At 41.6% G+C, this 17,934-nt stretch overlaps 1 protein-coding gene across 1 annotated transcript in view; it reads right to left on the reverse strand.

Annotated features, from left to right (window-relative positions):
• Positions 1-1,041: 1,041 nt before the first annotated feature.
• Positions 1,042-17,934, reverse strand: part of LOC104966351 (receptor-type tyrosine-protein phosphatase mu-like) — a 56,918-nt gene continuing 40,025 nt past the window's right edge. The window contains exons 11-12 of the mRNA XM_010795540.1: positions 5,678-5,871; positions 1,042-1,161 (exon numbers count right to left, since the gene is read on the reverse strand). Coding sequence (XP_010793842.1) covers positions 1,042-1,161; positions 5,678-5,871 — 314 coding nt within the window. The remainder of the gene's footprint in view (positions 1,162-5,677; positions 5,872-17,934) is intronic.

The raw sequence follows: 17,934 nt of genomic DNA on the forward strand, positions 1-17,934 counted from the left end.
CCGAGGCTCGCCGCAGACTGAGGGAATGCGAGGGATTGGTGGACGCCCTGCTGCACGCCCTCCAATCAGCTGTCGGGAAGAAAGACATGGACAACAAGGTGCCGTTTTTACTCAACAAACACATATTTAAAGGTCACCTATTATGTAAAATCCACTTCTTCATGTCTCTTCTACATCAACATGTGTCCCCTCTTCTTCATGTCTCTTCTACATCAACATGTGTCCCCTCTTCTTCANCGTTGCAGCCCCTTTTTTAGAGATTTGGGTATGGAGGAAAAGAGAGAGGGTTGTGTTTTCTGACACTTGGTGAGTTCCCTGGAACACCGGGGACACATGTTCATGTATAAAAGACGTACAAAAGTGCATTTTGCATGATAGCTCACCTTTAAGTTTAAAACCGGATATGAAAATAGCAAAAACTTAAAATGAAACTTACATTTTTGGAGCCTTGACTTTACAAAAAAAAAAACTTTCTGATTAAGATCAGCAGTGAGATAGGCCAAACTGCAATACAATTATTTGGAATAAGGACAAATATATATGGTGACATGGATTTGTGAAATAGGATCCATGCCTCGACTATATTTATATATTTTGTGTCATTCATTTCCATCTTTATTTAAATTTAAATATATCATTTGCATTCTTAAGTAAATTCAAAGTAATCTTGTTCTAGTTTTCTTTTCTTATAGCAGCGCTCAACGAGACTTAGCTGAACTGTCCAATCAGGGTAAATCAGCCAATTTGCATTACAGCTCAACTGTTGAGACAACTTTGAATTGTCAATATGAATAAATAGTGATATTCAATTCAAATTCATTTTTATAAACATTGCAGAGGCTACATGTTACGTGCCATTTGCTGCACGGATTATTTCTCATAACTGAAAAGACGGGAAGATGAATATAAAAGTAGATTGGAAAGGTCAAAGCTGCTCTCGTTGGCTGATAATAAAAACTCTGTTTGAGCAGCTTATAGTTATCCAGAGTCACAAGCCCGGCCAATAAATCAGCCGGAAGAATTGGAACGGCACACACAAATTCATGAGCGCTCAGGAGGTGCTTTGTACACACATGCAATAATATTCCCATATCGGTTCTTCATGCGGTTCTCATCCTTCTTGGCAGAGTCCCATGGCGCAGACTGTCCTTCAAAAAAGCTCTGAAAAGACAGAAAACAGAGAGGGCGAGATGAAATATGGTGTCATGTGTGAGCACTCTAAATGATAACCAGGCTAAAGAACACAGTCTTCCTTTTGCAGATCTACAAAAAAAGGAATGGAGCATTGGCAACAGGAAAGGAAGACACAGGGAGAGATATATCCACATCATTATTGGACGTGAAACACCGGGAGGGTGGAGGAACCTGGGGAGCTGTGTCAAACAGTGAGGGCCATTAGGGCAGAGGCAGCGGGTCTCACGCTCAAACCTCTCCCCCTGTTGGTCTGTCTGTCTGCTTCTGTCTGCTTCTGTCTGTCTGTCTGACTGTCTGACTGTCTGTCTGTCTGTCTGACTGTCTGTCTGACTGTCTGACTGACTGTCTGTCTGTCTGTCTGTCTGTCTGTCTGTCTGTCTGTCTCACTGTCTCATCTATAGAACTCAATCAACTCGTCGCGGGGAAAAATAAAGCCAGCTCATCGTCTGCAGATCAAAAAACTGTTCCGCTCAGATTACCCTCATGAAATATGTATCATCTCTCGCTGGGGAGATTTCCATTCTGATGGCACACCAGGCACAATTAAGCCAAATTATGAAAATACATCTCCACTGCCAGTCCACCGCTGTTCTGTAAGGGGAGGGGGGGGGTGGCTCCGAGCAGACTAGCCGGGACAACAACATGTTATTGTTCTGGCTTTTTGATAGTCAGCTAATGCACATTTAAAAACTCTGCTAATACATTAGACTGCAGACCATCTGCAAGTAAAGATTGGCGAGCATTTATCGGAGGTTAAACAGATTGTTTGCAGAGCTCCTTTTAATACTGATAGCCGGTCTGAGAGAGCGGGAGGCATTGTCTTCAATCATCAGTGTTCTGGGACTTGATGGTTTCATTCATCTCAGAGCTACAGCGGGCCGTTTGTCTCGCAAATAAAAAGGCCTTTCAGACACCGCACAAGGACACGTTCCTGTACTAAGTCCTAAGGATTAGTGATTTCCCTGAGAAACAGCTTAAATATGCTAAAAATATGTCCCATCCTTCCAGAGAAGATGGAAGCATGTCCCAGAGATGGATTATATGGGCCTCTCCTCCCGTGGCAGTATGTCTTGAGTAAGTGCAGGGGTCGGGCCAATGTCGCTCCCTCTGTCACTCCGAAGGATACAGGTCTAATATCAAGCATGTGAAGACAAATCATGTTCGAGCCGAGAGGCGTTACTGGGCTACTTTATAATAGTTCTCCCTTAAAATGAGTGACCCTGCCTGTCTCAGATGCAATGGTCTCATTCCTCAGGCTGTTTGGAGGCTGGATTCAGAAAAATAAATTATGCCGATAAAGTAGTTAGTGTCCCAAGAGGGAGAGATGATATGAAGGCTCTCGATTTAAAGGCTTTATACCCACACTGGGAATAATTGGCTGCCTAAAATTCATCAGACAGTAATTGAAAAACAACGCCTGGCTCCATCTGTAAAAAACTATTTTGCAGGAAAGGTCAGTGTTGTACTTCATTCTCGTGCATCTGCAGGTAGCGTTTCACCATCCACTAATTATCCCCATTGGCTCAGATCCAACGTGGTGTGTTTTTAATTACAGACTACCTGCTGCACTCCAGTCCCAGCACAGTCTGTTTCTTTCTCCGTAACCACTTACTGTTAGTGAAAAGCATGAATTCAATCACTATGGGAAAACCTACATACAGTCAAGCGACAACAGAGCACTTGACAAACGATACACACCATGTGGGTAAAAAAAGGATGTTAACAAAAAGAAGAAGCGGAGTTAGTGCGCAGCTTCTGAATTAATAATTTACTGTGAGAGAAAAGGAGTCTCATATGTATAGTTTTTGTAGTATGGAGCCAATTGAAGCAACAAATCCCACTTAAAAAAAGCTGAAAACAAGTCAAATTCAATGACAACATAACATCTATAAAAGCAGTTGAAACCTGTTTAACATTTACAGTTTGCTAACTTAAACTGCGTGTGAACGTGCAGAAGAATTTAGACATGCAAAAAACCGGTCTTATAGCTTTTGAGAAGTATACAAGATAGAAGAGTTTGAAAAGTGGGATGTGTTGTTCTGTGTTTTCATGGTGTTTTCCAATTACCAGTCATATCATCTGTTTGGTCCAAATTGCTAATTAATTTTTTGGGATTTGCTGGGTTTGGCTCTGTGCTAACGAAACAAACTAATGAATATGTAGACCCACACCTACATTTGTAATTAACTAGTTCAGTGTAAAATGCTACTGTGAGTGAATCTTACAAAATATATAATTAATAATTTTGGAGTTATTCCAACTGGTGTTGCTTTTGAAAAGCTTTTATAAAGAAACATGAGCTGTTGTGTATTCATAGATATATTTATCACATTTTCTGAAAAAAACTTTTCACAGAGACAAAAGTCAAATAATAATCTCACTGTTTCACACATTTCATCATCTGTACACTTCCAAAGGCTTTGGTAATAACTTTGCATAGCTTCTGTTGGTAAATGCCCTTTTCAGATTAGATTAAAAAAGTGAGAAGATGTAATCCCACAGGGCTTTAAGAAAACAGCCAACAAGCACCATATATCAGGTTTGTGATATCATCGACACGTTAATATAAAAAAAACTATAAATAACCAAAAGTATAGGCTTACCTCGTTTATCTGATCCAAAGTTAACGTACAGAATAACAAGAAGCATGGGTCGGAGAGAGATATGGCACAGTGTAAGTCAACAGGTTTAGAGGTGCAAGGGGCTCCAATCTCATCATCAATAAGAAACGTTAAAAAAGGGCATTAACCTTAAGACAGATTGATATAGAGAAGACAGCATCACAACATACAGACGACTCGCTGTAGCAAAGTGAGAATGAGCCCCTCAGCTAAGTGATGAAAGGGGACGGGGCCAATAGTTTGTTGTGGCTTCCTTTTGATTGACTTTAATGCATCCTTGCAATGCCGGCCACGTGAACCCAAAACATCTTTATCCATAATGGATTAGGCCCAGAGGGCAGCCCACAGCACTTCAGTTCCTCAATGATCTGATGCTGCAGGTAGCAATGGGAGGCAGCATTATTTAATTCTGGAGTCATGAGGGGGAAAGTGGGCAGTTCATTACTGATAAATCTGGCCCGCACATAGTGAAAATAAGCAGGGAGGGGGATGAAGAGAGTCAGAGGGAAGCAAGGAAATAAGGTGAAGATAAGTACATTAGAAAAAAAGGGGTGAAGCAAGAGAGAGGACTTCAGAGGAACAGGCAATATGTTCAGGAACAAATAGATGTAATGGAAAAAAAGGAGAAGGGGGAGGATGATGTGGGAAGGTGATGAAGAAAGACAGATAATGTAAGAATAAAAATTGCTATCAGAGAGAAAGACCAGTGTGATGTCAGATTGAAAGACAGGATTTGCTTGAAGTCAGTGTGTTACAGCGTGGCGTCAGGGTGAGAGAGGCAGGCTGCTGGGGAGCTGAGGGATGGAGAGGAGGCTGGAGGGCCGCCAAGCCCTGCCAGCCTCCCGCACTAATGAGAGGAAATGAGAGTGATGCTCTTCTGGGGCAAAATCTTTTGTTTTGGTGTCAGCGAGAGGCCTGGTGTCAGATTACCAATGCTGTTGTGTGACAACAGTCTTAAGAGAGCAGCAGGCAGCCTGATTGGACCCGATTCAGATGAAGGATGGGACATGGCTAACACACAGCTAGCTACAACAGCTGCGTATGTTGAAGACACTTTTCTTTCGTTTGGGGAGGATTTTGCATTTCACGTTGGGCTACAGCTGAGTCTCTGAGGGGGGGACTGGGACAGCAGCATTCGACACAAACACACGCACCGCTGCAAACAACAAGGAACGGATGAACAACAAAAGGAATCACACCGTAAACAGACAGAGACGGGGTACATTAACAATTTATCATAATAGTGCATCTGGGGAGAAACAAAACTGTTCTGCTGTGAGGTGCACAAACAGAGAAAGAGACAGAGACGGGCCACATGAAGCCTCGGATCAGATCAGTGGTGGAAGAAGTACTTAAGATACTTCTTAAGTAAAAGTAAAGGTCCTGCATTCAAAATCTTACTTAAGTAAAACTAAAAAAGGATCAGATAAATGTACCTAAAGTATAAAAAGTAAGAGTAATGATTGTGCAGGAAAATTGCCTTTATGTGTGTATATAATCATATGTATATGTGACATTCACATTTCTAGATAATATTGTTGCATTAAGTAGCATTTTACTGTTATAGACAAACAAAGTTGAGTTTTTGTAAAATATACAAATAATTAGACTCTTTTTGGACTTAAAGAGTTACATTTTTAGAGTAGTTCATTTTAGCTGTTAAATGAATGTAGTGGTGTATAATTCAATATATTCCCTTTTAACTGTAGTGGAGTTGTAATATGTACTTACTTCCTACCTCTGTATAAGACTTAAAAACATTTCCACTCAAGGATTTCCGTAGAGAACATACAAGTCTATCACGGGCTTTATTTGTGTTTGCAACCTTAATAGTGGGGGGTGACAGCCGGGTTGCGTCCTACCTCGTACTCCTCCTTGAAGCCGTAGCCCTCGGAGCATTTCATCTGGGTGATGTGCTGCAGGAGGTCGGCCACGCGGATGGCCGGGTGCAGCTTACCCGTCTGGTACGGTATATCCACCGGCTCACGCTTCCTCAGAGAGTGAGTGTGAGACTGCACCAAACTGCTGGTGTCGCTGCCCATGTTCTGGCTCTCGTCTGCGGGACACAAACACAGGGACAGGCCGGAGCAGGTCAGCAGGGAGAGGTGGGAGCTGGATGATTTATCAGTATATTGTTATCAGATACACGTGGATGACATAATGCTTAACGCAGAATATTTCAGCCGTATTTTACCAGTTAATTGACAAGAGTTTTTGTTGCCTTGTCCATCTTCTACCAAATCATCTCAGTTACAACCGTTCCCATTAACAGATGGCACATTATCTCATTTACTGCTAAGCATTATGTCACCACCCTCCAGATTGACAAACAACTTTTAACTAGTAATCTGTTTGTTATGGATGGTCACAACAACACAACATCATTGAGTAATAGGATGAATCATGTGGTGGGAAGGTTCAGGTCCATCTGTCCATCTGTGTGGCTGGAAAATATTCAATACTACAGGCCTAGTGTACTGTATGACAGCTCATAGCCGGGAACATACGAGGCCGTTTAAGTAAAGCACTTTTACTATTCGCATCTAATACGGCTACTGTCAGAATAAGAGGAGTCAGCGGCCCTCGACTGCAGGAAACAGTAAAGAGCCATTGTAAAATCCACATGAAGATGCTGTAAAACAACAAGTTTACTCTTTTTTTTTAAATTCTTTTTTTTTACTGGCACTACAGTATGCTGGTTTGGGCAGCAGCTCTTATTGAGTCGTTCCAGCTCTTTCATACTGTAATCCAGTGAGTGGCAGACATGAGGCACAGATGCTGTGGGGAGCCAGCGGACGATGGAGGGTGTCCAGAAACATGGAGGAGGAGGAGGAGGAGGAGGAGGGTGTGAGGGGGGTGCGGTGGGCCACAGTGAGCATGTCGCAGCAGGCACCGTCAGAAGCATCACACAATCACAGCGCCGATTCAAACCCCCTGCCACCCGTTTGTTCCCCGATAAATGAAAAAAAAAATCAAACCAAAAGAATAACTTAAAACAGGAGGGAAGCGGAGATGGGAGGAGAATGCATGGGGTGATGCTGCCATGGCGCACTGTACGCACTTTGACCATGCTAGGCTAACGGTGGCTTGGTGGCACGGTACGGAGGGTGGTGAGATGCTAACATGTCCACTGGTCATGCAATAAATGTCAAAATGTCCATGTCAGAAGCAGCCTCTCACTTTTGGCTTGCTTTATGAGTAAAAACACCACCTCCTTCCCCCAACCCAGGGCCCACTTGGGAAAACTTACCATTAATGGGCACTTTTTAGATAGCAGATACATAAGAGGTTACGTATGTAAAGAAAAAGAGAGGAGAAGAGAGAGGAGAGAGGGGATAAGCAACAATACAGCATGAGAACCTGTTACAGTAGTTTTAGAGCTACGCTACAGGGCAAGATCACATGCCTGCTCAGTCCAAAGTGGTAGAAAGCCTAAGTCAAAGGGGGGGATGTTGGGATGGATGGGGCAATTTCAACAGTGCAAGACAAAAGTAAAAGAACAAAAACAAGGAAGTCATGGATTTCAGGGGAGAAAATAATGGTGATATACGGGTCATCTTTGGAACAAGCGGTTATTGTTTTAAATCTGTGACAAGCACCATTTGAATGAGGCCAATGGATTTTTGAGTATCCTGACATTTGAATGTCTTTCTCTAATTGCTATAATTATATTTGCACGTGGTACTGGCGACACCTGTATTTATGCCTTTTTTTGTGTGCAATAAAATCAAAAACATTACCAATGTTCTAATCAGTTTTGATCATTAACCTCAACTGATGAGACAATGATGTGACTGACTGTCACAATTGAAAGCATGTAACCTTTTCTGGCTGCGGTAATTTCATGTTAATTGTTTCATGCTTCATTACATTTGGAAATAACGTAAGCAGCTGTCACATCGGCGATGATGAAATGCCCTGCTTTGAGTTGCACTTGTTTGGAGAAAGAGGAAAAATACACCTTAACTAAGTTGTGTACTTGTAACTGCAGTTATGGTGCTTGTGTTGAAGCTGGAGCTGCTTATTGCATCTGCTTGGCCTTGAGTATTTCATTATTACAGTTCTAGTGCCCCACTTAGTAGCTACATTTCGTGCTCCGCTGTTATAAAAAGCATCTGCTCGTTTAAGACACTGCACTTTGGGCTGCTGTGCGTATTCAACAAAGGCCGGTAATAATTAACAGAAGAACAAAATGCTTTTTTGTAATTCTATTTTAACACGGAACAAGACGTGGCAAAAACCGAAAACCAAAACAAGTAGGTCACTAGCAGTTAGCCAAAGGCAGGGGGAGCAACATTAAAAAGAATAATAGAAAAGGTTGTTGTTTTGGAGGGAGGGAGGGGAGTTCAATGCGTAGTGAGGGAGAGAGGGGNAACATCAGCAGGAGAGGACTCTTTAAAGTAGAGACACTACATACTGATATACACCTGAACATCAGCAGGAGAGGACTCTTTAAAGTACAGACACTACATACTGATATACACCTGAACATCAGCAGGAGAGGACTCTTTAAAGTAGAGACACTACATACTGATATACACCTGAACATCAGCAGGAGAGGACTCTTTAAAGTAGAGACACTACATACTGATATACACCTGAACATCAGCAGGAGAGGACTCTTTAAAGTAGAGACACTACATACTGATATACACCTGAACATCAGCAGGAGAGGACTCTACAACATTGACATATTATCACTTTATTGGAGAAAAAACAGGCCAATTTGTCTGACAGTAATATAAGCAGTCATTTGGAGTTTCTCACAAACATAAATCCAATTATCCAATTATGGCAAAAATCATAATCGCGATTATTTTGGTCAACAATTGATATCAAGATTATTAAATACTATTATTCATTAACTTTGAAAACATCCATTTATTGGAATAATAATTTGAACAGTATCTTTTTAACTGTTGATTACCCTGAACGTATAATTCAACTGGAAAAACCGAATCCAAAAAGTAAATTAAATAAATGATATATTTAAATAAATACTATCAAAATAATAAATACCAATAAACAAGATCAACAAATACTTTGGAGCGCACTTCCACAAGCTACTAAACATATATATGATAAATAAAAATTAATTAGATCAAACACGTTGTAGTGCGCTGTCACAACCTAGCAAAGCTAAATAATAGTTTTTTTAGATTATGTTGTTTTTGTAATTGTGGCCAAAATCGTAATTGCGATTAAAATACGATTAATTGCACAGCCCTACTTCAACCATACATTAACCGAAAAACGCGGCTCTGTAAATCCGTAGTGAGTGCGAATCAACAAGAAAAGTAGCATATATTGTCAAAGGAAACTCATGAGGAAATCATTGTGATCTCTGTGGATGAGCACTGTTTCCTCTCGCTGAGCTCTGGAGATGAATCTTTCTGTCAGACTGCTTGTAGTTTTCAGTCAGGCTGATTGATCACAGCTGCATTAGGAAGTGCTGATTAGTCATATCTGACGACAACGGGCCATCTGACTAAGCAATAAACGCATTGTGCTTTCCATGACTTCGCCCTCTTGTTCTCTCCTTCTCCTTACACCTCTCTCACCTCCCCTAATTTCTCTTGCTCCAACCACTTCACTGCTCTCTCCATCCCCTGGGAGATTTATTGCGCTCCCCTTCGCCTCGCACACTCCAAGCAATTGATAAAACAGCAACGTTTACCAAGATGACAACTGTGTTACGCGCCTCACTACTTTGTCTTGCAAGCTGAGCGTTTAATTTGCGGAGAGGTCTTTGCCTTGATAACCAACAATAGTGGAAAGCTTTTATGTATCGCATTGTGAAAACCCTCTTTGATATCAACCCACTGGAGACCCGCACTCGCAGCGTAATGAACACCGACTGCTATCTCTGAAGCGTCTCGGCTCTGGAAGTCGGAGAAGTCACAGGCTGAATTGAATGAAGTAAAAAACGGGGCTACGCTTTCATTGTTTGTGTCTGCTGTTGTGGAGGAGAAATATTTCACATAATGGCTGTGTGGCATGAACCTGATTCTTCGTATCCTCTCTGCAATTTCTCAATGGCGAGAAAAAGAATCGCCTGGCCCAAATTTGGCACGATGAACGTCCTTCCACAGCAAACAAATATGTTCAAACAGACACATTTTCTCTAAGACAAAGTGTCATTAATCTTCCTCAGAGTAGAACGACTCCAATGGGAGGGACATTTTGCCGTCTACTCTCCAAGTTAAAGATGAATAAAATGAAAAATGTTCTCTCCATCCCGAGCTTCCAATTGCTTTTCCTTCTCATGGCTATGGAATTCAACACCTAGATAGTGAACGCTGACCCTTCTAGTTCTCGCTCGCTTTCAGTGTGTAAACCACTCGGGTGAATTACCCTGTTGTCCAGAATAAACACTCGTTCCTTTTTCCTCATCATCCTCACTTCCTGCCGTCACATTTCACAGTGAAGTGAAATCCCGACCTCATAAACACCTGCACCCTATACAAAGCATTACACACAAACAAAGAGCGTGCGTACGAACATATAACACTTGGACATTCACACATGCTTTCTCACGATCAGCTGCTATCTGTACACATAGTGTCCACCCCACACCAGAGTCGGAACCAGACTGTCTGGCACCCTACATTTCTCTCTGTTGCATCATTCATTACATTTCCCTCAGAATGACACCTTCCTTATGCCAAATATACAATGTGTTGCATCGCCTCCACTTTCCTTCCTGCTGGATGCCTTCATGTCCAAAGGAAAGTCTGTCCTCCTCTAAGAAAAGGAGGCCAGAGTATCACGAGGTGTGACTAATTGGTTTCACATTTCTGTTCCATTTCTGGTGCAACCTTCAAATGGTAAGGCAGAGCTAAATGGGATACAAACAAACACTAACCAAATAGAGGTTTTGCATCTCAAGAGGCTTCCTTAAATAAAGAAGAAATACAAACAAAAACCTAGAACATCAGGAAAAGCATTTCCCCCTGAAAGGACCTCCTAAATTGTTTGATTTGAAGTTTCCTGCTTTGAATAACTTTCACAGGCGTGCCCCAAGTGGCAGCAGGAGATCATTTAAGCCTTTTAGTCGAGGCGCAAATGTAATACTATTTTACTTATACTCACTTCATGTGTGTTGGGCAGATTGGATAGCTATCTGTTATCAAAGAACAGAAGGTGGAAATGCAGCCAAGAATCATTCAAGTGTGATTGAAATGAGATGGTTTTTGAAATGCATACGTAGTCTCAACTCGACCAAACTGTGAAATACGTCAGTAAGCAGCCTGCTGTGAAGGCAGAACAAGAGGTGATGATGGATCAAATGACACCAACACAAATCATCTTACTTCATGTTACATTAAAGCAACAGCGATATTAAAACGTGTGGTCGCAAAGAAGTGAATGTAAAGCATTCATCTAAACCGGATCAGTTGCTGTTGAAAACACAATGACCCTCCTGAGCAATGATACAGTGCAGATTACGGCCCGTCGCACATTTGTCCTAATTGTCTGTGTTATTTTTAGGTATGCTGTTTGCTAGCTTACTGAATTCATATTCCTACCTTTGACATTTGTTGGCGGCTACCAAACTGCTTCAGGTGCGAAGACACCCTCAGCACTAGAGTAGGACCGATTCAATGTTGACGATCAGTCCACTTGAGTTACGATGATACAAATACAAGTGACATGCCTTACCCCTCGTACCACCAGCCCAGCACATTCTCTGCAATCTTGTGCGGTATTTAAGATGCATTATTGGCCAACTCTCCCTCTGCCTCGCCCATGCTGGTGTCCCGCTTCTGCACCGATATTGCTTTTAGGGTTAGGGTTAGGGTTACCACCGGAAAAGTAATTTCATCTTTACTCCTTAATAGTCTATGTCAATATATCCGCGGGGAGTGATGAGGCCGGACCTAGATGCCAAACTCAAATCATATGCATCTGTGAGGAACCATATCAAATATGTCTGACTGGAATGTGGTGGAGTGTAAAATAGATGTAGTAAATTGGATACCATCTGGAAGTGGAGCTTAAGCCACAGTTTGCCAAAGGCTCCATTATCCTATGCTACACTAAAAGGTGCGATAGACGTAAGTGTCATCTGCATACAAGTGTTTGAAATGTCACTTGTAAAGCTGTCCTCTTACACCTAGATATCATTTGAAGTAACTAAGCATATTTCCCCAACCCCATGGTTAATAGGGATGACGTCGTAGAGTTTTGATTGAACCTTAATTTGGGAACACAGCTTGCCAACAGAGTGGATACATACAGTACGTGTTTGTAAAGTTCCAATTATTGTGTACTACTTCATATGCAAAATGTTTAAAGCCCCAGATGCTAAAAGTTCACCCCCTCCCTCAACACATCACCTTAAAATCAAAGTGCATCTCGCTCTGTTTCAGCTGAACCTGACGCTCCCCACACGCCAATCACTTTCCCCCCTTTGATGTTAATTATAAAAACTAAGCACAACACAGAAAAGGGAGCTAATTATGTGGATAGCCGGCGGCTTGCAGCTGACATACTAGCTTCTGCACCCCCCCCCCCTCGCCACCATCCTCTCAAGAGCCGTTTCACACAGGCAGTGATGAAAAGGAGCGATGATAAGGCGCGGAGGTTTATTTAAGTGGGACCATCTTGTGTTTTGTTGGAAATACAAAGAGGTTTGCATAATTCTGCTACTCCTCTGAGGTCTCGTTGAGAGGGGCCGCTCCGCACATCATTAGTGGAATGAAGTCCTGGCAGATTAGTATGTGTGTGTTGATGCATTTACCCACCTGTGTTTGGCAAAGGATACTTGTGGGCCTTTCATTCACAGCACTTCCTCTGTGGCAGTGCATAAACTTCACAGCACTTCCACCCACGATGACATCAACTATCTCTCAAGTTGTTGAAACTTTTCTTACCCCGGAAAAACTCAATGCCCCCGATCAATGTTCCTCCTCTTCCTCCTCCTCCTCCTCCTACGTGGCTCTGCGGGAATCTAAAAAGTGCTGGGAATCCACAGTAGCCGGAAACATCAGGCTCTTCCGATGATTAACCGTGTCACCCACCTCCCCAAACCTGAGCAGTTAGAGCAAAATGATAATTATGAGACCAGAACGATCCGAGGGAAGTAGGAGGCAGCGCAGTGATGTTGAAGGTGGGGTAGGTACGTTTGAGAAACCGGCTCGAGATACACTTTTTGTTATATTCCATGGAATGCTCTTAACATCCCGATAGCAATTAATATCTGAAGTGCTTTGACAAAAAATCCATAAAAAAATGTCATCTGGAAGCCGTGGCGCTGTAAAAAGCTCGACCAATCATCTGAGCCGGTCCGGCTAAAATAACTGGATGGCCTACCTGCCTGTCAGCCTTCCATCCGTGCACAAACTTATCTCGTGTCCTCATTGGTCATGTGCGCGTTCGTGTGTGTTGGAGGAGGGGCTCTGTAAGGAAGTGGCAGATTTTTCCCGGTTGTGTATTTTCAAATTCACTCGAGCTGGTTTCTCCAAAATGACCTACCCCACCTTTAAGTTGCCAATTGGAGCCTTTGTTTGGCCCAGTTTGAGGCTGCTTCCTGTTTCTGCGAGAGACACTTTAATCTAATTAAAAACAGATTAATGGCGTGCTGACTGCCATCGCTGGCTCAGTGAGGGGGGGAAATGACCCCCTCCAGAATTTGCCACTGTCCTGTTTCTGGTAAACAGGAGATGAGGTATTGGTCGTAAAGAGTCTAGACTGTTGTAAACAGGAGCGCCTAAATGCACCCTAAAGACCGCTGTCCTTGTATACAATCGAAGGAGGGTCAGCTGGAGCAGAGGAAGCTTTAGCACTGGCAGGCGTCCAACCCCACTAATGTTTTACTCTCAGCATTAAATCGGGCAGTAACATCGTGATGCTTTAGATTATATTTTAGCGATTTAAATTATGTTTCGTCAAATGTGTGTCCTCCTTGTTCGCAAGGTGGAATGTTAAATATCAGAAAAGTAGTAATTGATGCCAAGACAAAGGACTTTTCCATGATTCTATACACAAATTAGATACCCGTGTAAAAAGTCCTGCTTCAACAAACACTCCTTTAATATTGTTGCATTGTTTTTTGTTAAGAAGTTACACACTCCAAAATCTGTTTTGTTATTGCTGTGAAAACATCTCATGTTAATTAAATTAAATGTTTTGGCCAAAAAACTACTTTTTAAAATAATATATTTGAATACATCTTGGTCATTTTTCACTTCTAATTGACCCTAATATAGCTGAATATGAATGAATATGGCAACTTTAATGAACCACCGTTTAACGGCTGTTAGCAGCTAACGCTAACTAGCTTTTCTACCGCTTATTTTAACACAGCTTTGTTGTTCAAGGAAAACAGTGAGATAGTTCTTGATGCATCAAAAGGAGTTTGATATATTCCAAAAACATTTCCCATCTAGCCCCGATGTTACCTGCAGCACTTTAGAAAAGCATAAACAATCACATTTCAATTTTTTTGGCAATAACTTGGTACAGAAGTTCTCGTAACATCCCATTCAAGCAATTACGCAGAAGAGCAGAAAGGTCAATGCTTTAACAACATCAACAACAATAACAACCATGACGAACCATGAAGGAGAAGATGGGAAAGTGTAAACAGTCTAAGGAGGAAGATGTAAGCTTCTGAGAAAGTGAGAACAGTGAGTGGGAAGAGGGCACATGAAACACTTCTGAGTTTTTTAGCGTCCACAGCCNACCAATGTTTCTTGAGTTACCACGGATCCTCCTCTAAGTCCACTATTCACCCCCCCCCAATGGAACAACCACTAACCGATTACCAATGTGGTCTTGTTGTTTAGCAATACTGTAGTATTTCACGGTGTTTTAGACTAGTCGAGTAAAGTCTGTCCAAAAATATCTTTACCTAGTCTCGTTTTCTCTCTCTTAGAAACAAGGACTTGAAAGTCTCAGAAAAAAGGTGTCTCCCCTGTGTACAACTACATCTTCTCTGTACTTCTTCTCCCCTGGTCGTACAACTACATCTTCTTCGTACTTCTTCTCCCCGTGTAACAACTACATCTTCTCTGTACTTCTTCTCCCCCTGTGTACCACTACATCTTCTCTGTACTTCTCTCTCCAGAGGGGCGTGGGGAGGGGCTCCTTATTTTCATCTAAAGTAACAGACAGAAAATCAGCACTTTGGAAACAGGGCTGAAACAGAGGGGATTATGGGTAATGCTGCAATGATCTGTTTGGTGTTTCAGCCAATCAGAGACAGGTTCTGTATATATCTGAGACCTGTAATATATTGATGAAAAACAGTATAATAGGGGACCTTTAATGCAAAAAGTTCATATCATTATACAAAATGTCAACAACTCTGTCTCTTCGACCTCCCAGTCTGTGGAGAACTGTGTGTGCATCATGAGGAATCTGTCCTATCACGTCCACAAAGAGGTGCCGGGCGCCGAGAGGTTCCAGGACCCCTCGGCGCCGCAGACCCCCGGCTCAGCGGGACCACAGAGGAAGAAGAAGGACGACGCCGGCTGCTTCGGAGGGAAGAAGGCTAAAGGTATGTGTGATGGAAAACAAGGAGAGGGAGGAGAGATAATAACCGCTGATCAGAAAAGTGGAGGCATTCCAAAATCTCTGCCTCTTCAATAAGACACCTGCTTATACATATTTTAATAATGTATCAGATTGGAATACACACTAGTGATTTTAATTGCAAAACAGAAAAAACTGAGTTCCTTTTTAAGTGTAAAATATTCCTTATTATTGTTTCTTTACTCTTCTTTTCATTTACTTTGAAGGACTCTTGAGGATGAGATCATAACGGATGGAGAGCGTACGAGTTATTATTTCCTTTGTTTTCCTTTTCTTAGCGATATCTGATTCCATTGTTTGTTTTCCCTGAGTGCAGGGCTGATACAATTCACCTTTAACAATGACTATGTAAAAAGGAAATGTAAATTGTCAAATCTAATGTGCATGTAGACTTATAGTCATGCAAATAGGGTTTCAATTATACATAAACACGTTACAATGTTTGATCATTTGGGTGAGTCATCCCGAAAACAAATATTTGTTAGTATTTACTAACGCTCTTCAATTAGTCGATTACAATTAACAATTCAAAGTCAAACATATTTTCCCACCATTTTGTTTGTAGGAAATTCTCACAATAATACATAAAACAGTTATTAAAGACTTACAGCTGCACTTTAACTAAAAAATCCCGCCATTTATATGTAAATGAGAACTTTAAATACAAAGTACTTTTTACATTGGAGCAAGTTTAAGCAACATAAACAGGTTTTCAGTGGCTGCCAACATTAAGCAGTTTGTATGTTTACAGTCACAGTACCATAACCCTACAGTGATGAGACCTTTGTGTCTTCAGCCTGCTGCGTCGGGATCCTTCTCCGTTATTTATTCTCTTAACAGATGTGCCGCGTACGCACGTGTTGTTAGCGACGCTTTAATCAGCATTCACCAGCCTGAACGACACCGTTATTTCCCTGCTGTGCACCCTTAATGGCCGCCGTTAATCAGTCAGCCAATGAGGCTTGACTACCAGCCGGTGACCCTCGACTCCTAACGTCTCATTGGACAATCCTTCGGTTCAGGGGGTCAGGACGACACGCAGCGTACATGTATACAGAGTAACCAATTAACCACGTAAATTCTTTCTCTCACACCCATGCTGTGAATAATGAGATGTGTTTAGCTGCTCAGCCCCGAGGCGTTCTGTGAGGAAACGAGGCTCAGGTACAGAAACATTAAACGCGGCTATAAAGGAGCGCGGAGGCGGGCAGTTAAGCGGCTCTGCCGGCAGAACGCTGGGTCATTTGTTACCTTAAGTAGGCTAAGTTTGGCCTGCTCTTTAGTTTAATGTCACATTCAGTATTAAATATACCGTTACGCTCGACTGGCGCTTAGCTGCTCAGGCTGATGCTTGGCTCTCATTTCTGTGTCTTAGCGTGTATTTCTGCTCTTTCCAGGCAGAATTAAATTTCACTTATACCAATGTATCTGCTTCACTTTATATCCCGCTAATGTAGCTGAACAGGCTGATTCTTGGCTGTTGTTAGCGTTAGCACACATTTCTGTTATTCCCAGACTGTGCTGTGATCTAATGCATATGCTTTATTTTGATACTGCCTTCTTATCTTACAATGCGGATTATTTCCTTTCACAGTCTTTACTCTTTCTCTCCTTTGCTAGATATATTCATATTACTTCCCATTTTTATTGGGCCTTTCTGGCTATTTTACTGCCATTGCGTTCTTCTTTTCCCAGGCAGTGATTTTAGAGACACACTAAAACAAATGCTGTAACGTACATTACATTACATTACATTACATTGCATTTAGCTGACGCTTTTATCCAAAGCGACTTACAATAAGTGCATTCGACCAGGAAGATACAACCTTTAAGAAAACAGAATCATATAAGTACATCAGGTTTCATAGAGCCAAACATTTCAAGTGCTACTCAACTGGCATTTAAAAAGCCAGCCCNCTGTGTCTTAGCGTGTATTTCTGCTCTTTCCAGGCAGAATTAAATTTCACTTATACCAATGTATCTGCTTCACTTTATATCCCGCTAATGTAGCTGAACAGGCTGATTCTTGGCTGTTGTTAGCGTTAGCACACATTTCTGTTATTCCCAGACTGTGCTGTGATCTAATGCATATGCTTTATTTTGATACTGCCTTCTTATCTTACAATGCGGATTATTTCCTTTCACAGTCTTTACTCTTTCTCTCCTTTGCTAGATATATTCATATTACTTCCCATTTTTATTGGGCCTTTCTGGCTATTTTACTGCCATTGTGTTCTTCTTTTCCCAGGCAGTGATTTTATAGACACACTAAAACAAATGCTTTAACGTACATGCTTCAATTTGAGTCTATACTGCCCTCCAATCTTGCAACTCTTTCTCCTTTGTTTGCTTATATTCATATTTTTCCACTTTTTTATTTACGTGTCACTCTTTTCTGGCTATTTTACTTCTCTTGTCTTCTCAAGTTTTCTTTAGCTGATAAACAGGCTTATTATTGGATATTATTTCCTTTCTTTCTAAGTATATCGCTAACCTAAAATATTTGTGGCTACTTGACTACTCTTTCCTTCAGGCACTTTTTTCTCAGGCGTTGTTTTAGTTAATAAACAGGTTATTACTT

The sequence above is a fragment of the Notothenia coriiceps genome, unplaced genomic scaffold (genome assembly GCF_000735185.1).
Source record: "Notothenia coriiceps isolate Sejong01 unplaced genomic scaffold, NC01 NC01_scaffold00037246, whole genome shotgun sequence".
NCBI lineage: Eukaryota > Metazoa > Chordata > Actinopteri > Perciformes > Nototheniidae > Notothenia > Notothenia coriiceps.